The sequence below is a fragment of the Pavona decussata genome, unplaced genomic scaffold (genome assembly GCF_977016875.1).
Source record: "Pavona decussata unplaced genomic scaffold, jaPavDecu1.1 SCAFFOLD_175, whole genome shotgun sequence".
Lineage (NCBI taxonomy): Eukaryota > Metazoa > Cnidaria > Anthozoa > Scleractinia > Agariciidae > Pavona > Pavona decussata.
Genome location: NW_028145586.1, coordinates 1077146 through 1098748, shown reverse-complemented (window position 1 = coordinate 1098748; position 21603 = coordinate 1077146). Strand labels below are relative to the sequence as shown.

General features: G+C 38.9%; 2 protein-coding genes and 1 pseudogene across 2 annotated transcripts in view; 1 reads left to right on the top strand and 2 right to left on the bottom strand.

Moving 5' to 3' along the window:
* Positions 1-21603, bottom strand: part of LOC146463527 (uncharacterized) — a 191140-nt gene that overhangs the window by 51472 nt on the left and 118065 nt on the right. The window contains exons 5-11 of the mRNA XM_085084388.1: positions 19633-19728; positions 19043-19099; positions 14432-14593; positions 14081-14158; positions 12938-13005; positions 11930-11980; positions 4363-8297 (exon numbers count right to left, since the gene is read on the bottom strand). Coding sequence (XP_084940514.1) covers positions 4363-8297; positions 11930-11980; positions 12938-13005; positions 14081-14158; positions 14432-14593; positions 19043-19099; positions 19633-19728 — 4447 coding nt within the window. The remainder of the gene's footprint in view (positions 1-4362; positions 8298-11929; positions 11981-12937; positions 13006-14080; positions 14159-14431; positions 14594-19042; positions 19100-19632; positions 19729-21603) is intronic.
* LOC146463529 (uncharacterized) overlaps positions 2036-21603 on the bottom strand; it is a 116815-nt gene continuing 97247 nt past the window's right edge. The window contains exon 6 of the mRNA XM_085084338.1: positions 2036-2532. The gene's annotated coding sequence lies outside the window, so the exon portion shown is untranslated. The remainder of the gene's footprint in view (positions 2533-21603) is intronic.
* On the top strand, positions 10645-11896 carry LOC146463537 (uncharacterized; annotated as a pseudogene).

The window sequence follows — 21603 nt, the reverse complement described above, 5'->3', positions numbered from 1 at the left end:
GAAAAAAGACTCCGAATTTTGTTTAATGTAATTAGAACGTTCACAAAAACAGTGTCTAGCGCGGCTTGTGCTACAATAAATATTGCTACATTTTGTGCAGTAAATAAATGTCCCAAACTCTGTTCCGCGATTCTACTGCTTTTGGCGGGAATTGTTTGCGTTTGTTGTTTGATTCGATGTTCTTTTAAAATGCAAAATCGCCCAGTTGCCTATTTTTAGTGGTTCATATTATATTAAGTCTGTGCCCTGGAGTTACTATTCAAGCAAAATAACCATGTCTTACAAAAAGCGTAAGAACCGTCGTTACTTGTTACCGTTCGCGTGGATAAAACGAAAGCATTCCTCGCGCGTTCGATCTGCATAAACCACGATGTCTGGGATTTTGTTTCTCTCTGTGTGACTGCTGGAACTCCGCACGTGTGAAAAAAGACCATTCCGACCATGAATTATAACACGCAAAGGTGCAAAACGGTTTCTCTTGTTGCAGTTAATGATAAGGCATTAGTGATTTCAACTGACCGTAAGCTCATTAGCACACATTTTTTTCTTCACCTAAGCTCATCATGATATGTGAAAAATTAACGACACCACCAACTAACGACTAAGTTTGGGCAATGTGAGGAACATCCGTAAGGCTTGTATTGGCTCTGAGCCTCCAGCATCAGGCCATTTCATACCAAAACGTTAGATGAGAGGGTGTTTGTTGATGGCAACTCCCCTTCCGAGAAAAGTAGTCTGCAAAGCCCAAAAGTGTGAATTACGACTGTCTGTGTACCGTATTTTGCTATAGACTGTTACAGCTGGTGTCGAGTTTTGAACTAAAATGTACCCATCCTCGAAGATGTGGGCATAATAAACGGGGACCTATAAAGAGGTTTATAATTAACTATAATGTACAATTCTGATCAAGTATATTAACACTAGCAAGGATTCCGAAGGCTTCCTCTCATCACAGGTTTCACTGTAGTCTAAATTCACTAAAATTTTGTTTCACAATCCTCCAATCATCACCCGAATTCACAAAATGACACTCTCGCAAAATTTCGTGCTACTGGCCGGTTATTGTACTGTTAGGTTTTGCTTTAACTTGCTCATCTTTTTCTTCTTCACTGTGGAATATATAGCCACTGACAAACACGTTTGTTAACTGAACTTGTTTATTTTGAATATTTCATGATGTTACAATACTTTACATTGTCAAAGGCAAAGGCTGGCGAACGGTCTTTTTTCAAACTAAAAACTGACAAGCGGCGTCTTTTGCAAGGCTAAGAAAGTCTTGAGCTAGCATGAAATTATGAATTTTTTTCTCCACCACCCTTTGCTTTGGTCTGTGGTTTTCACAGCATAAGAGGCCTAAAGTCAAGTTACTAAAGCCAGATTAACGAAGAATCAAAACTGCTCTATAGCAACACATTTTCATCGAATTTTCAACTCAGGCCTCGATTAGTGCAAGTATTAAACAACAGTACAAAAGCAACCATACCTTTGAAAATAGGACAAATACAAGTACACTTACATAACTTTCACCGATCGAGTTAAACTTACAATTATTGCTCAACTACTGCGTATGTACATTAACTGTTGGAGCAGCAGGATTTTGCCGATTTGGGGCGCAATCTGATTGCTTTACGGTAAGGTCATTTCCTATTTGGATTGCCCAAATGTTTCCTTTAGATAATCGGAATTTTATCCTGTGTTTGACTATTTTACAAAATTATTAAATAGAAAAAAAGCCCTTGAAGTTATTTACGCAACTTAGAAAGTTGCGAAAAGAAGGTCTAAAAAAAATTTAGACATGAAAGAGATTCGAACCCATAAACTCTGCGATACCGGTGTAGGGAACTACAAACTGAGCTATCAGGCCAACTGGGAGCTGATCACATATTATTGTGAGTTTGTAATATACCCATGGAGGATGAATAAATGAATATGAAAACCCTCACAGAGAGCCGCTAAGTTGAGTAAGTAACTGCAAGGGTCTTGCTCCTATTCAATCTTTCACCCGCAGTTGAAATTTATGTTTCATGTATTCATATTTATGTATACCTGGATTTATGAAAAAATAGCTCCAGAAATATTGGCATATGTTAGTTTTACTTATGAGATTTTAATCTTTTTTTTTTTTTTTTTGCATTTTTCTTTTGATTCATAGTCATTAAGTAGAAAGCATACAAAGGTCATTAGCAGACATTTACATGGTTTGTTTTTCAAACCGAAATTTCGGGCAATTTTTGTACAAATATTTTTCCGTTTATACATCGAAATTCTTTGTTTTCGTCCTTTTTTTCTGCTGTAAGGAACAGCCTTGCCGTCTGTAACTTATTATCTCTGAAAACACTGAACATGGTCATAAATGTATTACACAACAACTCTATAACTAGGCTTGTTGCCCGGGTAACAAAATATATTACGTTTTGCAATGCAATAACTGCGGATCTTTGTCATCTTTCATCTACATTATCATCCAACGCTAGGAATATTTCCTGCAGCATCCTTTGGATTATCAGGGTGTTTTGCCTGGTTGTTCTGGAACTTAACAGACATCGTATGATTAAATATTGACATGTGTAATCACAGTATTCAACAAACCCAAATTGCCAAGTACCTCTGCAACTTGTGGTATAGCCCACGGGGGAGAGGGCTACTTCCATAACTTTTATGCTATATAGGTATATGCTGCTGCCAATGGTATATTGTTGAAGCAGTTAGGTCTGGGAAAGGGTAAAGAAGTAGGAGAGTTTTGTTGTAGAATAGGATGTCAATGTAAAAAGTTTGGTTTAAAAAAAGGTCGCGGGAATAAAAATTAAGTCTAGGATGGGGGGGATTTTATGTGTTTGATCTTGAACATGGTTTGGTATAGGATAAAGGTTTCAAAATCCCAGTGGCACATCTCCATCTAAAGCTATTAAAAACTCCACTCAGTGCACACCCTCCCCCCCCCCCCCCCCCCCACCTACTCCCGGGGGATATAACCTTAGTGAAAATCTAAATTCAGTTGAATACTCCCAAAAAAATATACATAGGAGTTTGTTTTCGGAAGGTGTTCGGTTCAGGGCCCCGTTTGCATAAAGCTGACCCCCACACTTCAGTGCATACTTACGAGTTACCCCAAATCTGAGTTGCACAGTGGACAACAAACATATTCTTGTAAACAAAAAAAATTTAAACAACTAAACGTTCTTATATTTTTCCCCACAGACCATGTATTAAGTGGTCGCTTATCAGAGGTAAAAACTAGACACATTTTCAAATCATCAGCACCCAAAGTGTCGCTATGTGAGGATTCAACTTTGCGTGTGTGTGTGTGTGTGTGGGTGTATGTGTGTGTGTGTGGGGGGGAGTGATGTTTTCAATTGTTGACAAGTTGCTGTTTACAAGGGTTGGTCCTACAGGTTTGACTGAATCCTTTTATGATGGTGATTCGGACTGCAGTAATTAACACTGTTTTATTCCCTTGTATGACAGATAACGGAAGAAAAGTTCACATTACTGCAACTTACCATCGTCGAAAGTTCTGCCACACTGATCTGAAACATTACTAAAACAAGAAAGAAAATAACACATGTATGACCATCCATTCAAACCAACAACAACAACAAAAAACCTATAATAAAGGCAACCTTTAGACAGCAGCAAGGACACCACACCGGCTTCGAATTCGATTTCGGGGTATTGTCAAAATCTTACGAATGCTCACAGCACTGAATAATACCAAGGTGGCAGCCACGGATAGCTGCTTTTCCCTTGTCACGACACACACACGTGCCACAAGTGGCCCTGTTATGCGGATCTACTTCTCCATACGCATTGCCGAAGATGATTTTGCAATCCTCAGCCAACAGCTCCCGCAACGAGGTTATGGAGATGTAGTTGAAAACGTCACTTGTGGCCACCACTTGCAAGGACAATGTAACGCAGTGGCTTTCATGTTCCGCTCATGACCTGGGCCTACCACTGCCCTAGTAAAGGGATCCTCACTCGGGAGTGGGAATAAATATTTGGTTTTATTAACAGAGCTGAAGACGTAATTTGGCCACCATAAAGTGAGATATGAGTGCTGACGTTTCGAGTGTTGGACCTTCGCTCGAAATGTCAGCACTCGAATCTTTTTACCGTGAAAAAATTACCTTATTTACTCCCTTGATAAAAGCAAATCTTCATTAATGAAGGGCAGTCACCAGGCTACCAAACTTTAGAATTCGCAGACGAAACTTAAAGATGTACCCATTGACGCGAATAAAAGCCGCTCAGCTTTACGCTTCGAATTTGGAGACCTAGGCTGATAGGGCTGAGAGGTTTTCAAATCCTTTAAATTAATAAATATTAAACGGTAACTTTTACAATTAAGCTCAAACAACTTACCTCAAGTGACCAAAATTCAATGTAACGTCATCACCGATCAGAACAAACGGAGCCCAGTATTTAATGTCACTGAAGTTGTCAGATTCCCGCATTTGTTTCATGGTCTGCTGGAGAGCCTTACTGGCACGTTGTCCTTCCGCTAAATGCTCGTAAAAGTATCCCATGAACCGCAGAGTAGCTTCGTCACTAATGGCCCACAGTGATGCAAGGACACAACGAGAACCGGCACCCAAAAAAGCACGCGCAAGACCCACCACACCCTCGGCCTTAATATTCCCTCGGCCGCTATGGCAGCAGCTTAGGACAACCAATCTTGCTCGCAGTTTGGCATTTAACACATCAGCCATAGTCAAAAGGAAGTCTTCCTGTTTGAGTTTTTTCTTGGCCATCGTTGGATTAGGAGACAAGAAAATTTCACCAGTTTCCGCACGGCCATGGGCTGCAATGTGTACCAAGGCCACTGAGTTTAGCCTGCTCAACACTTCAGCTTTTGTTGCCTCTTTTCCAGTCAGAGGTTTGATGTTCAGAATAGCACCGATCATTTCCACCTCCTCTTTGGCAGCCGGAAGCTGCAGGATTCTACTTCCTCTGTAAAGGATACCTTCCACCCATGGATCACCAACAAGCAGTGCACCAGACGTATTGTGGTACCCCTCAGGGCACTCTGCCATTAGCTTCAAACTTGTCAGTGTAGGAACCAGTCGAATTGTTAGCGTTTCAGACAAGAACCTAGAATGTTGGTCCAGAAGTGCAGCATAGGGAACCAAATATAGTGGACCATCAGGAACAATGACAACTTCATCGCTTCGAAGCAGATGTGAAATCGGTCCCAGGACCACGTCGGACAACGCCTTTAAAGCATCGCCTTCGCCTTCAGCAGATGCCTTTGATTTTTCATCGCAATATCGATAGGGAACCTCTTCAGATTCTTCGTCTGCTGGCCCATCCAAAGAGCGATTCTCACACATGACTTTTTTAAAGACTCCAATCTGTTTGTATGTTTCGTGAGTCAGAGACTCCAAACGATCACTGATTTTCTTGCGCTCGAACTGACAAACATTTCCTTTTTGCAGCACCCAGAAGTTGAGTAAACTGGGGACTTCAGCAAAAAATATCGTTTGCAATGGAAGGTGGCTTGGAATGGAAGAGATTATACTCGTCTTCTCAGCAGACACTGAATGAACTGATTTTACGCCGTACTGTGATTCCATAAGATCCATCAGAGCCTGTGCACGTCCACGCTCAACTGTAAAAAGCGCCTCCATTGTCTTGTTCTGTTCTAACTGAACAAGCCACAACTTGATGTAGCAAGCCTCAAATTGGTTCCGGAAGTCGATTTTCCATCTGTCATTCGATTGAAGAAGACCCCTAAGTTCATCAAATAATCGTACACTACATTTATAAAAATCCTCAGCTGTACAAACATCGTCGAGAAGGTGATCATCACCAAGACACTGATATGCCGTTGCTTCGAGCATTTTGTTTCCAGTTTCTTTAGCGATACTTAGAGCTTTCCGATGGTACTCGATAGCTGTCTTGAAATCTCTACGCCGGAAATAAACAGTTCCAATCCCCCTATAAGCACGTCCTTCTGAATCTTTGCTACCAACTTCTTTAACGATCCTAAGACCTTGCTGATAGAACTCCAAACTTGCCTTATAGTTACCAAGAGAGAGATAAACAGAACCAAGCTTTAAATGTACAAGACCCTCTAAGAGCTTGTCCCCAACTTCTTTGGCGATATTAAGAGCTCGCTGAAAACACTTGGTAGCTTTCTCATAATCCCGTTCAGACAAGTAAACATTACCAAGCGCATCGTATGCACTTCCTTCTGAAGCTTTGTTCCAAACTTCTTTCATTATACTAAGACCTTGCTGATGGAACTTGATAGCTGTCTTGAAATCACCAAGAGAGTGGTAAGCAACACCGAGGTTTATATATACGCTTCCTTCTGAATTTTTGTTCCCAACTTCTTTCATGATACTAAGAGCTTGCTGATGGAACTCGATAGCAGTTTTGAAATCACCAAGAGAGCGGTAAGCATTACCGAGGTTCATATATACGCTTCCTTCTAAATCTTTGTTCCCAACTTCTTTCATGATACTAAGAGCTTGCTGATGGAACTTGATAGCAGTCTTGAAATCACCAAGAGAGTCGTAAGCAATACCGAGGTTCGTATATACACGTCCTTCTGAATCTTTGTTCCCAACTTCTTTCATGATACTAAGAGCTTGCTGATGGAACTTGATAGCAGTCTTGAAATCACCAAGAGAGTGGTAAGCATTACCGAGGTTCGTGTATACACGTCCTTCTGAATCTTTCTTCCCAACTTCTTTCATGATACTAAGAGCTTGCTGATGGAACTTGATAGCAGTCTTGAAATCACCAAGAGAGTGGTAAGCATTACCGAGGTTCATATATACACGTCCTTCTGAATCTTTGTTCCCAACTTTTTTCATGATGCTAAGAGCTTGCTGATGGAACTTGATAGCTGTCTTGAAATCACCAAGAGAGCGGTAAGCATTACCGAGGCTCGTATATACGCTTCCTTCTGAATCTTTGTTCCCAACTTCTTTCATGATACTAAGAGCTTGCTGATGGAACTTGATAGCAGTCTTGAAATCACCAAGAGAGTGGTAAGCAGCACCGAGGCTCGTATATACGCTTCCTTCTGAATGTTTGTTCCCAACTTCTTTCATGATACTAAGAGCTTGCTGATGGAACTTGATAGCAGTCTTGAAATCACCAAGAGAGTCGTAAGCATTACCGAGGTTCATATAAACGGTTCCTTCTGAATATTTGTTCCCAACTTCTTTTATGATACTAAGAGCTTGCTGATGGAACTTGATAGCTTTCTTGAAATCACCAAGAGAGTGGTAAGCATTACCGAGGTTCGTATATACAATTCCTTCTGAATGTTTGTTCCCAACTTCTTTCATGATACTAAGAGCTTGCTGATGGAACTTGATAGCTGTCTTAAAATCACCAAGAGAGTGGTAAGTATTACCGAGGTTCGTATATACGCCTCCTTCTGAATCTTTGTTCCCAACTTCTTTCTTGATACTAAGAGCTTGCTGATGGAACTTGATAGCTGTCTTGAAATCACCAAGAGAGTGGTAAGTATTACCGAGGTTCATATATACGCGTCCTTCTGAATCTTTGTTCCCAACTTCTTTTATGATACTAAGAGCTTGCTGATGGAACTTGATAGCTGTCTTGAAATCACCAAGAGAGTGGTAAGCAACACCGAGGTTCGTATATACGCCTCCTTCTGAATCTTTGTTCCCAACTTCTTTCATGATACTAAGAGTTTGCTGATCGAACTTGATAGCTGTCTTGAAATCACCAAGAGAGCGGTAAGTATTACCGAGGTTCATATATACGCGTCCTTCTAAATCTTTGTTCCCAACTTCTTTTATGATACTAAGAGCTTGCTGATGGAACTTGATAGCTGTCTTGAAATCACCAAGAAAGTGGTAAGCAGCACCGAGGTTAATATATACGCGTCCTTCTGAATCTTTGTTCCCAACTTCTTTCATGATACTAAGAGCTTGCTGATAGAACTTGATAGCTGTCTTGAAATCACCAAGAGAGTGGTAAGCAGCACCGAGGTTCGTATATACGCCTCCTTCTGAATCTTTGTTCCCAACTTCTTTCATGATACTAAGAGTTTGCTGATCGAACTTGATAGCTGTCTTGAAATCACCAAGAGAGCGGTAAGCATTACCGAGGTTAATATATACGGTTCCTTCTGAATGTTTGTTCCCAACTTCTTTCATGATACTAAGAGCTTGTTGATAAAACTCGATAGCCTTCTGGAATTCACCGAGGCGATAGTAAGCAATACCACGGTTCATGTATGACGTTCCTTCCGAACTTTTGCTTTCAACTTCTTTGATGATAGTACGAGCTTGCTGATGGTACTTGAAAGCGATCTGGAAATAACCAAGAGAGCGGTAATAATTATTACGAGATTTCATGTAGATGTTTAATAATTTGGCACCCGGTAGATTGCGGCCAGAACTCGCCCTGTGCACAGTCCCAGTGTCGGCGGATCTATGGGAAGGTTTTACGACTTGTTTGACACTTAAATTCTTGCATCGACAGCAGAGCATATTACTGTTCAATTGCTTGATTTTTTAAAATCATTTTGCCATTAAACTAAATTCCAAGAATATTTAAAAATTTATTTTTTTTGGCGGGGGTGGGGGGAGAGTGTACCCTCTGGTTGTCTGCTCGCAAAGCACTATATTCCTACATATCGTTCACAAATCTGAGACTACAATCAAGAAAAAAGGCCTTTTGGCAAATCTGAAGACCTTCGGTTTCATTTTCACCTTTTTAATTATAAAGAATAGCCTAGAAACACTCAAACCCATTGCAGCCAAGCTCCAACAGACAGACCAGGATGTCTTCCAAGCTTATTCTATGATTGACGACACTATTAAAGCAGTTCACAAGGTGAGGTCAAACAGAAGAGGAATGCCATGAATGGTTTGAAGACTTCTCTAGACTGGCTGACAAGATTGGTGCTACAGTCTCAGCGCCAAGAATCACTGACTGGGAGGCACACACTTAAAAACAATACAAACCCGGAATCGCATTATCGTGTTAATGTTTCCATACCATAGATCATTTGTTGGAAGAAATGAATTCAAGATTTAGTGAGCACAGCAGGGCTGGAGCCGAAATCTTTGCCTTGCATTGGTTCGTCTACCTTGGTGAAGCATGACAGCCTTCGTAATTTAGCAGGAAAGCTACAGGTTTGGCAACAGGACTTACCAACACCGTCCGCACTTCTTTTTGAGTTAAAGTAATGGCAAAACTTTTGAAAATAGTGCACACCAAATTTACAACTACCGGGAAATCTTATCGAGTGTGCAAAGCATGCTGACGAGGACAAATATCCGAACATACGAGTTTTGCTTATAATTGGGTGTACACTCCCTATTAGTTCTGCGAAAACTGAACGTTCATTCTCCGGCTTGCGAAGAATCAAGGCACATCTCAGAAACAGGATGTCTGAGGAGCGGTTGACGGGACTTGAACTCATGCACTTGCATCATGACCTTTTAACGTTGATATTGACGACATCTGTACAACCTTTATTACCAATCACAAGAGGAGGATTTTCCAAGGGTGCATCCTTTACTAGAAGAATTCATGTACACGGCAAGGGGGTATGAAACTGGTGTTAAATTGATTATAACGTGTAACCGCGAGCGGGGGAAGAGGCAGGGGGAATCGGAGGTCTGGGGGATAAGTAATTTGCCGCAAAAAAATTCCAACAGTGTTTTTGAATCAAAGTTTAGACCCCCCCCCCCCCCCCCCGCCTCCATCAAAAATTCCTGGATCCCCCAGTAAATCCACGGTCTAGATGACATTGAATCGAGGGGTCTAAATATTTTTCTTAACCCAACGCTGCTCAGGTTCACTGTACGAAGGCAAACAGGTTCTCGAACTAAACCTGAGGGGTCACTTTGTGTTCCCTCCCCCTTTCGTAACTTCAAAGCCATTGAGGCTTCATGCGGCAGTGAAACTCGGATGGTATATAACATGTCCAAAACGGTTTCCTTTGAGCTCCACAAAGTGGACTGGTGACATTATATCACGTGATAATAGAATCATTTGTTCTTCACAGACTCCATCTTAGATCTGCTACCTGCATTTCTCGATATCTCCGAAACCGTAGAAAATCCTTCAAATTGGTTGAAAACTTAAAAAAAGCAACAAATAAGAACCAAATGATGTAAAATTGTAAAAGTTATGAGTTGAGAAAAATTGGGCAGTCAAAATCTTGTTTCTATGACAACAGCAAGCCACGTAAAAAAAAACAATTATTGTATAAAAATGTTACCAAATAAATTTTAGGAAAATTCACCAAGTTTGGTGGTGTTTGCTTTTTTTTATTTAGGAAGTTATAAGTATTCAACGCCAGCTTGACGCAGCAGCACGCAGCCTGAATAGGGTTAAGAGTATAAGGTCTAGTCCGGATCGCTCGTGCGCTTAACCTTTTTAAATGACATTTATTCTGTTGGAAATTGTAAATAATAAAACTGTTTTCTACCCTAACAAACAGGGCTTACCAAGAGTAATATACTGCTAATGCTTATTTGCTTTAAAACAGAGAACCTCTATGCTTTAAAGTAAAATAAATAACAATACCTTTTGAAAACCTTTTTTAAAACGCTTAAAAGCTGAGAAGAGCATTTGAGAATTGCAATCAAAAATCGGCTTTTTCAATTCGAAGGAAACCTATACGAACAGGTGGATGGTGTTGCTATGGGTTCCCCACTGAGACCTCTCATGGCTAACGCATTCATGTGTAACATCGAGAAACAGCAAGTAACCGTACACAAGATGCGTGCCTTTTACAAACGCTATGTAGATGATACACTTAGCGCAATGCCTGATTTTGAAACAGCCTCTAACTTCCTAACGACATTGGACAACAGTCATCCTTCTATCGATTTTACAATGGAGCTTGAACAAAACTGCAGACAACCCTTTCTGGGAATGGATATAATCAGGAATGGATGTTGGTTAGACACGAAGGTGTACAGGAAACCAACGGTCACTGGGCTAATGTTACATTACCATAGCCAAGTGAACAGTGGATATAAACGGTTATTGCTGAATACCATGCTCAACCGTGCATTTTTAAGCTCTCATCTACGTGGAAGCTTTTTTATCAGGAATGTGAACGCCTCAATGAGATCTTTTCCCAACTGCGCTACCCAGACAAACTTCTGATCTCTTCCATCTGCCAATTCATTGATTCAAAAGTATCTGAGGATTCACGTACCCAACAGCAAGTGCCAGAGAAGCAAGAAGCCCCAATCAGAATAGTCGGCTGCCTTTCAAAAATCAGAAATCTGCAAACGCAGTGCGCAGACAACTTGGAGACCTCAGTCGGAAGATCAATGTGGATTTCAGCCCGGTGTACACAAGTCGGAAAATCAAGGATGAAATAAAAGTGAGGGAAGACAAGCCACCCCTTGTAAATCAACAATGCGCTGTGTATCATTTTCAGTGTGGCCTGTGCGATGCAGGCTATCTCGGCTACACGTGCCGACAACTTCACCAGCGAATTGAGGAGTATAAAGGATCGGCAATCGGAAACCACCTGAGGGAGCAGCACAACATGGCCTCAAATGACATTGCGCGAAGTTTTAAAATTTTAAGAAAGTGTCAAAACAAACTCGATTGTCTTATTTTTGAAATGCTTTTTATCAAAGAACTGAAACAATCACTAAACAAACAATGCGATTCTATCCGCACTAAATTATTTGTTTAGACCAGTTCTTAGCAAGCCTCATTATTACTTCATAAACTTTATAAATACTTACCATTGACATGTTTTATCACATTTTAGCGTTCATGACATTCTTACCAATTTTTAACTGTTTGTAATATATTTATGCTAAGGTTTTTATTTTTTACTCGCACTTGAAAATGGCCTCGGAGAGGTCGAAACGTCGTGACCTTTTAGCGCGTATTTTTATCCCAAAATCTATTTCTAAGAAACTACTCATTAACACTATTAAAATAAAGTAAATAACAATACCTTTTGAGACCTGCTTCTGAGTTCCAACAGCGTCGCATTTTCTTTGTCAATCTTTTCAAAGTTAAGGTTTTTACGTTGTAAAAAAAGCATGTAAATTCGATGAGACGTTATAACCACAATTTTTGGTTGTACCTGATCGGCTGCTTTTGCCATAATTGATCAGAAAACTTGAACGTTAGAGGGTCTCCCAGATCTTGAGGGCGAATCGGCCCTCAGCGCCCGGGCGGGATGAAAGGCACTTATGGTTGTAGCATTACAACGAAGCTGCCGGTGAATTTCTTTGGACCTCAGGGTTCTCGAGTACAACGATACTCGATTGTTACCTGACATGGTCTTCGAAACGGTTTTTTGCGGTAAAAGTAGGGGTAAAATGGCGTACATTAAAGTGGTTCTCTTGTGTTCTCTTTCAACTACTGCAATCGGATAAGAATAATAAGGCATATAAATATGTACTAAAACTTTCTTTCACTTGTCAAATTGTGTTAATCAGTCACTGCTTGGGCAGGACGTGAGTTGCAGAGCATCCTATGTTTTATACTGTGGCAGTAAAAAAACGTAGGAATGCTAATCATGTCATTCTTTATTTATTTATTTTTTTACAGGGGGGGGCAAGGCACGTTTTGTGTGGGGACATACAAGTAATTCAGTACTGCCTTTCATTATGAAAACAACCTTATTACATCCGGGAATGTTTATGCTGCACTCAAAAACTCAGTAATAATTCATAAGCCCATTGACCAATCAAACTCGTCGACAAAACATCACGTGTAGTGGTTTTAAAACCCAATAAAACCACCTCCTTATTAGTATGCAGTGTTTAATGTTTTTCTGGTATGCTACTCTCCAACATTCAGAAAAGTATAATTGTTATGAACTCTCCTGACGCATGCTTTTCCAGGAATGTTTTTGAAGCTCTTCAAAAACTCACAGCACGTATTTAAAAACACTGCTGCTCGTGTTTTAAACATTATATGAAACCAGTCCCCTGATGAAACAACCAAAGGATACTGCTAATCCTTGATCACACCACGTGATCGCTTCTTCAAACAGATTCAGCTCCACACAAGCACTTGCTCCTAAAAAACATATGATAACTTGCTTTATTTTTAAGTCAAGTTAGTTTACTTCAAAACTTAGTTTCTATGTTTGCGCACATGTATCATGATAATGACATTAGAGGATGACGAAAAAGTATCGCCATTTTGCAATACAGCTAGGGTGCGTTCGATTGACCCTATTCCGGAATAGGAATACATACAATAATTTCAATAAATTCCTCAAGAGGTTTCTGGAGTTACTAAAATACAAAATCGCTCTTAAATTATCATGTTTCAGCGAACGTTTGCAGAAATGTCTTCCCAAATTTACTTAAAAGAAAAATCTAACAGCTATTTCGCTTATTCTTATTCTGGAATACGGTCAATCGAACGCAACCTTAAACACCACTTTACGAACAGCCGCTTAGTCTTCGCAATAAGAGGATATAGTTTTTTAAATGATGAAACCCGCTTAATATGGACACAGAGGCGACGCCAACACTTCATATAATAAGTAGTCATGGGATATGCCATGCGCAATGTCGATTGACCCCGTTCTAAAAAACGGATGGATATTTTATAAATTCCCGGCTCGTTGGCCTGCCTGGTGTCAAAGACTCATGATCTATATATTAACTTATATTTTGCAAAACATTGTTAATGGCCGTCACTTTAAAGATTGTATGGTAGATATCGTGGCGGTCTCCTGTGGCGGTACATTTTTGCAGTTAACTCGTTACTTTCTTTTTCTTTTGTCTAGAATTTTAAGACATCTTACTGTTTCGCAAGAAAACCAAGACGATCCGTTTCCGAAGAATACTCGCAAACCGTATAATTATAACAGTGTTTTATTCGATTTCTATGGCGAGTTTTCTTAATCTTTCTTTGATCGGGATAACCATGAAACTGTGTAACGGGTGAGCAGTCAAATACAGTAAACGTGTCCAATACAGATCTCAGGTAAAAACTAAATTACTTAATTAAAGTTGAGCTAAACATACTAGTTTACGCTTCCGTTTGGGCGTGTGCGAAGCTACCGCAAGTTCCTTAGTCATAAATTCTTTTCATACATGTCATAATTCGCTAACTACGTTTTGTCCACGTTAACACTTACCTCTAATGATTGCTTTGACATAAGATGGTTGTAATTCAGTGGCAACTTTCGCATCACTTAGAGAATCCCGATAATTCCCTAAAAATTAAAAATAGACAAATAAATATGTTTACCCTCAGGCTGAAGTAGCTTGCCAGGCCTCTGCGTTCTCTGAGACGCGAGGAAAGCTAGTTGGTGCGGAACGTAGTAAAACCGGCGAAAATCGGCGCGAAAAATGTTTTCGAGAACGAGCGAAAGAGCGTCTGGAAACGAATTCAGGTACGGTCCAATTCATTTTTACAACTTAGTTGTGCTAATAGAGTAACTAAATAAATGCTGAATAAATAAATAAATTGAAATAAAACATCTCACCTAAACGAAAGTGCGCTGCCGCCCTGTTGCAATACAGTTTGGCTTTCAGTTTTTCATCCTTGAAGTTCACTTTAATTCCTTCCGTGTAAAAGTTGACGGCGTTACGGAAATTCCTCTTCCCGTATTCATCATTACCTTCATTCTTATAAACCTCTGCTATTGCTAAAATTAAGAAAATTAAAACATAGTTAATAAAAGGCAATGGTTAAGCCCGTATGTAGTCCGTCAAACTACTTCATTTTAGTGTTGTATATTTTGTAAACATTTTTGCCGTTGACTGTGCACATACCACAATAGATATTGCAATGTGTTGGAGCAAATCACCAATAGTAAGAAATTCAACTGTAGTATGAAAGTTAAAAGAAAGGATTGTGAACGGTCGCGGCCCTTCCAACATAAATTGCAACACCATTGTTAACATGGCAAGGTTTCATAACCACTCCCTCAATAGCCCAATTTCGATATATCGAAATTGTGCTATTAACTATATGATGAAAACATCTTTGACACCGGCTTGGGAGTACTGTGTTTGTCACGCTGTGTGTGGTTTTGTCATGTTGTTTTAAGCCGTTGTGTTTTGTTGTCGCTTGCTCGTTGGTGTATTTTGTTCAGTGCTTTTTTGTTCGTTATGAAGTTGAGTGATTTGCCTGCAAGGTCATGGCAAATTGTGTGTATACTTTCCCTATACTATTTTTCAGCATACATATTTTAAATTTTAATATTTTATTCTCGGTGCTCTAAGAGTAATTTGATGTTAAAGAAAAGGTTCCTTGTCAAATATTTAAGCAGTTTCGGCCAAAACAAGAGAAATTTCCGTGACAGTGACCCTGCAGTAACCTGAACAACGGTCAACTTTTATTCGAGCCCCAAATTATTTAACCTAATGTAATTGTATAATTGTATAACCTAATGTAAATCCGGAAGTCCGGTTTTCAAGTCCCGCCTCGGCCACGCTTGTAAATAGCCAGCTGGTTTGCCTCCAGCCAGCTGGGATGTTTAGCATGTTATGTTCGATTTGATTATTATTTGTTTCCCGTTATTTCTGAGTGGAATGCCTGTAATCTAGCTTTGGGTAGCTAAGTGCATTTCCACTATAAACAAAGCACTTTTTTTTTTAATAATGGGGAGGTAAAAGGCCTATATTGGGGGTTGGGTGATGTTGAAAATAACCACACTATAGGATTAAAGAGGACAAGGAGGGTGTTGATAAGAAAGGAAAAGAAGGCCTTTACTACACCCATTTTCCATTAGCTATCATCCGTTAACTCAACGTTTTTGCAACATTTAATGTTAGTGATAACCGGGCAAGTAAGTGACGTGACTCTACCTCTCAAAGTGTCATCATCAAAATCCAAAGTATCCTCACCAACTGCTGTGACGTCACTTCCAGGTTTAGCTTTGACTTCGCTGCCTGCCATGGATGCTAAGAAAACGAATACTTTTAGGTTAAGCTTAAATAATCAGCGATACATGGACTTATTGTCAACTGTAAGTTAGATACTGGACAAAGACAAACATTCCAATATTAAGAAGAACTGTTAAATGTCACTGCAGTGTCCACTCAAACCTTGTCATTACGAACAGCATTGCATGTTATACAGCGATATCCAAGTAGAATTACGAATTATCACTAACTATGAGTACACACTTTTCATCCCATAATAAATCAGTCAAAAAAGAAATAAAGAAAAACCAACAAACAAACCATTAAAAAATAAACACACAAGTAAACTAAGAATGATGGAAAAAAACATGAATCCTCACCTTTCAAAGTGTCATCATCACACTTCCAAGTCTTCTCACCAGCTGGTTTGACAACATTTTCAGTTTTGGCTTTGTTTTCAGTGCTTGTCATGCATGCTAGAAGAGGATAACAAGAATCCTCACCTTTCGAAGTGTCATCATCAAAATTCAAAGTCTCCTTATCAGTTGGCGTGACGTCTTTATTTTTACTGTTTGCTATGGATGCTGGGAAAGGCAATCGAATACTTAATCGGTACTCTAAGATTAAAACTCAGTTCTCTGTCAACTGTGAAGATTACCATAGAACAGTTTCCAGTCTAAAAATGACTTTTGGTAAGAGAAAAACATGAATCCTCACCTTCCAAAGTGTCATCATCACACTTCCAAGTCTCCTCACCAGCTGGTTTGACAACATTTTCAGTTTTGGTTTCGTTTTCAGTGCTTGTCATGGATGCTGGAAGATCAAATATTTCAATTTAATCAGTATACTCAGCTTATAAGTGTAACTGTAAACTTTATATAGCGCAACTTTCCATATAAGATGATCAAGTGCACTTTTTATATGCAAAGGGAAATAGAAAATATATATAAAATCGCAGACAACAATAATTATAAAAACTTAATTAAGATAACTGAAATTAAAAACTGTACTCCACCAAGTATATGCTACGTTAAAGTCGTGTGTCTATAAAAGCTTCTTAACGTAAAGCAGAACGGTTTTCCAGTCTTAAATAACTTCTCCTACGATAATAGCATGAATCCTCACCTTTCGAAGTGTCATCATCAAAATCCAAAGACTCCTCACCAGCTGGTGTGACGTCACTTTCAGGTATGGCTTCGTTTTCACTGCCTGCTAGAGATGCTGCGATATGCAATCAAACACTTAAGTAGTAGTCAATAGGCGGCGGCGGCTTATCAAAACCCGGGACTGGATTTGTTTTACCCATTGACTGAGAGCTTGAAGCCTCAATGTTTGAGTGGACGTTAGATGAACAAGTATTAGAAATAAATAAAAGGAAAACAAAAAATGATAAAACATTACAAGAGATATCAAACAAACAATTATGCAAATAAAAAACAGGGAAAAACAAACAACACCGAAAACCGGAAAGAGTTTGTAACTAGTTCTGGCGGATCTACGGAGGAGTTTGCTGTATCCATGGACTGAACTCACTTCTCTTTCAACTGTGAAGATTAACACTGAACAGTTTTCCAGTCCAATGACTTCTGATAAGAGAATTACATGGATACTCACCTTTCAAAGTGTTATCATCAAAATCCAAAGTACCCTCACCAACTGGCGTGACATCACTTCCAAGTTTGGCTTTGTTTTTACTGTTTGCTATGGATGCTGGGAAAGAAAATCGAATATTTAATCAGTACTCTAAGATTAAAACTCAGTTCTCTTTCACCTGTGAAGATTAACATAGAACAGTTTTCCAGTCTAAAAACGACTTCTGGTAAGAGAAAAACATGAATCCTCACCTTTCAAAGTGTTATCATCAATATTCAAAGTCTCCTCATCAGTTGGCGTGACGTCACATTCAGGTTTGGCTTTGCTTTTACTGTTTGCTTTGGTTGCTGGGAAATGCAATCGAATAATAAGTCAGTACTTTAAGATTAAAACTCAGTTCTCTTTCAACTATGAAGATTAACATAGAAGAGTTTTCCAGTCTAAAAACGACTTCTGGTAAGGGAAAAACATGAATCCTCACCTTTCAAAGTGTCATCATCACACTTCCAAGTCTCCTCACCAGCTGGTTTAACAACATTTTTAGTTTTGGCTTTATTTTCAGTGCTTGTCATGGATGCTGGAAGATCAAATATTTAAATTTAATCAGTATACTCAGCTTCCAAGTGTAACTTTAAAATTTATATCGCCCAACTTTCCATTTAGGATGATCAAGTGCGCTTTTCATATGCAAAGGGAAATAGAAAATACATATAAAATCACAGACAACAATAATTATAAAAACTTAAGATAAATGAAATTGAAAAACTGTACTCCATCAAATATATGCTACATTAAAGTCTTGTGTCTATAAAAGCTTCTTGACGTAAAGCAGAACGGTTTTTCAGTCTTAAAATAACTTCTGCTACGATAATAGCATGAACCCTCACCTTTCGAAGTGTCATCATCAAAATCTAAGGTCTCCTCACCAGCCGGTGTGACGTCACTTTCAGGTATAACTTCGCTTTCACTGCTTGCTAGAGATGCTGCAATATGCAATCGAATACTTAATTATAAAACGTAAGATAAATGAAATTGAAAAACTGTACTCCATCAAATATATGCTACGTTAAAGTCGTGTGTCTATAAAAGCTTCTTAAGGTAAAGAAGAACGGTTTTCCAGTCTTAAAACGACTTCTGCTACGATAATAGCATAAATCCTCACCTTCCCAAGTGTCATCATCAAAATCCAAAGTCTCCTCACCAGCTGGTATGACGTCACTTTTAGGTATGACTTCGCTTTCACTGCTTGCTAGAGATGCTGCGATATGCAATCAAATAATTAATTAGTACTCAAGCGGCGGCGGCGGCGGCTGATCAAAACCCGAGACTGGTTTTGTTTTACCCATTGACTGAGAGCTTGAAGCCTTAATGTTTGCGTGGACGTTAAATGAACAAGTGTTAGAAATAAATAAAAAGAAAACAGAAAATGATAAAACATTACAAGATCAATAAAAAAAAAACAAACAACAACAAAAACCGGAAAGAGTTTGTAGTTATTTCTGGACTGAACTCACTTCTCTTTCAACTGTGAAGATTATCATTAAACAGTTTTCCATTCCAACGACTTCTGATAAGATAATAACATGAATCCTCACCTTTCAAAGTGTCATCATCAAAATCCAAAGTATCCTCACCAACTGGTGTGACGTCACTTCCAGGTTTTGCTTTGACTTCGCTGCTTGCCATGGATGCTGGGAAAACGAATACTTTTAGGTTTACCTTAAATAATCAGCGATACATGGACTTATTGTCAACTGTAAGTTCGATACTGGACAAAGACAACATTCCAGTATTGAGAAGAACTGTTAAATTTCCCTGCATTGTCCACTCAAACCTTGTCATTACGAACAGCATTGCACGGTTATACAGCAATATCCAAGTAGAATTTCGAGTTAACACTAAATATGAGTACACACTTTTCATCCCATAATAAATCAGTAAATATAAAAAAATAAAAAAAACCAACAAACAAACCATTGAAAAACAAACACACAAGCTAACAGCAACAACAACAAACAAACAAAACAAAAATCCAGAGAAAGTTATTATTTAATCTGGCGGCTCTACACTTTTGGGAGGAGAGGGTAAGGTTTACAGTTCAGAGGTGTTTGCTACTTCTTCATCCATGCACTTAACTCAGTTCTTTTACAACTGTGAAGATTAACATTCAACAGTTTTCAGTCTAAAAAACCAATTCTGGTAAGAGGATAACATGAATCTTTACCTTTCGAAGTGTCATCATCAAAATTCAAAGTCTCCTTATAAGTCGGCGTGACGTCACTTTCAGGTTTGGCTTTGTTTTCACTGTTTGCTATGGATGCTGGGAAATGCAATCGAATACTTAATCAGTACTTTAAGATTAAAACCCAGTTCTCTTTCAACTGTGCAGACTAACATAGAACAGTTTTCCAGACTAAAAACCACTTCTGGTAAGGAAAAAACATGAATCCTCACCTTTCAAAGTGTCATCATCACACTTCCAAGTCTTCTCACCAGCTGGTTTGAAAACATTTTCAGTTTTGGCTTTGTTTTCAGTGCTTGTCATGGATGCTGGAAGATCAAATGTTGCAATTTAATCAGTGCACTCAGCTTATAAGTGTAACTGTAAAATTTATATAGCGAACCTTTCCATATAAGATGATCAAGTGCGATTTTCATATGCAAAGGGAAATAGAAAATATATATAAAATTGCAGACAACAATAATTATAAAAACTTAAGATAAATGAAATTGAAAAACTGTACTCCATCAAATATATGCTACGTTAAAGTCGTGTGTCTATAAAAGCTTCTTAACGTAAAGAAGAACGGTTTTCCAGTCTTAAAATAATTTTTGCTACGATAACAGCATAAATCTTCACCTTTCGAAGTGTCATCATCAAAATCCAAGGTCTCCTCACCCTCACCAGCTGGTGTGATGTCACTTTCAGGTATAGCTTCGCTTTCACTGCTTGCTAGAGATGCTGCAATATGCAATCGAATACTTAATTATAAAAACGTAAGATAATTGAAATTGAAAAACTGTACTCCATCAAATATATGCTACGTTAAAGTCGTGTGTCTATAAAAGCTTCTTAACGCGTAGAGCAAAACGGTGTTCCAGTCTTAAAACGACTTCTGCTACGATAATAGCATGAATCCTCACCTTTTGAAGTGTCATCATCAAAATCCAAAGTCTCCTCACCAGCTGGTATGACGTCACTTTTAGGTATGGCCTCGCTTTCACTACTTGCTAGAAATGCTGCGATATAATGATAATCAAATACTTAATTAGTACTCAAGCGGCGGCGGCGGCTGATCAAAACCCGGGACTGGATTTGTTTTACCCATTGACTGAGAGCTTGAAGCCTCAATCTTTGCGTGGACGTTAAATGAACAAGTGTTAGAAATAAATAAAAAGAAAACAGAAAATGATAAAACATTACAAGATCAATCAAAAAAACAAATAACAACAAAAACCGGAAAGAGTTTGTAGCTAGTTCTGGCGGATCTAAGGAGGCGTTTTCTGTATCCATGGACTGAACTCACTTCTCTTTCAACTGTGAAGATTAACATTAAACAGTTTTCCATTCCAACGACTTCTGATAAGAGAATAACATGAATACTCACCTTTCAAAGTGTCATCATCAAAATCCAAAGTATCCTCACCAACTGGTGTGACGTCACTTCCAGGTTTGGCTTTGACTTCGCTGCTTGCTATGGATGCTGCGAATACGAATACTTTTAGGTTTAGCTTAAATAATAAGCGATACATGGACTTATTGTCAACTGTAAGTTAGATACTGGACAAAGACAAACATTCCTGTATTGAGAAGAACTGTTAAATGTCACTGCAGTGTCCACTCCAACGTTGTCATTACCAAGAGCATTGCATGTTATACAGCAATATCCAAGTAGAATCACGAATTATCACTAACTATGAGTACACACCTTTCATCCTATAATAAATCAGTAAATAAAGGAACAAAGAAAACCCAACAAACAAACCATTAAAGTGCCTATGAACCGAAAATTGTTTTCATTTAGTTTTAAAGGTTACCTTAAAAAATGCAGGTTTCCAAAGTTTAAGAACTCTAGGCTTAAAAATGACGATTTTACAAGCCTTCAAAGTCGTGCTATTTTACCCTAAAAAATGGTCAGGGGAATGGGTCGAGATTTTTCCAAATTCACCAAACCGTGACGTCACTTTGTTGCCA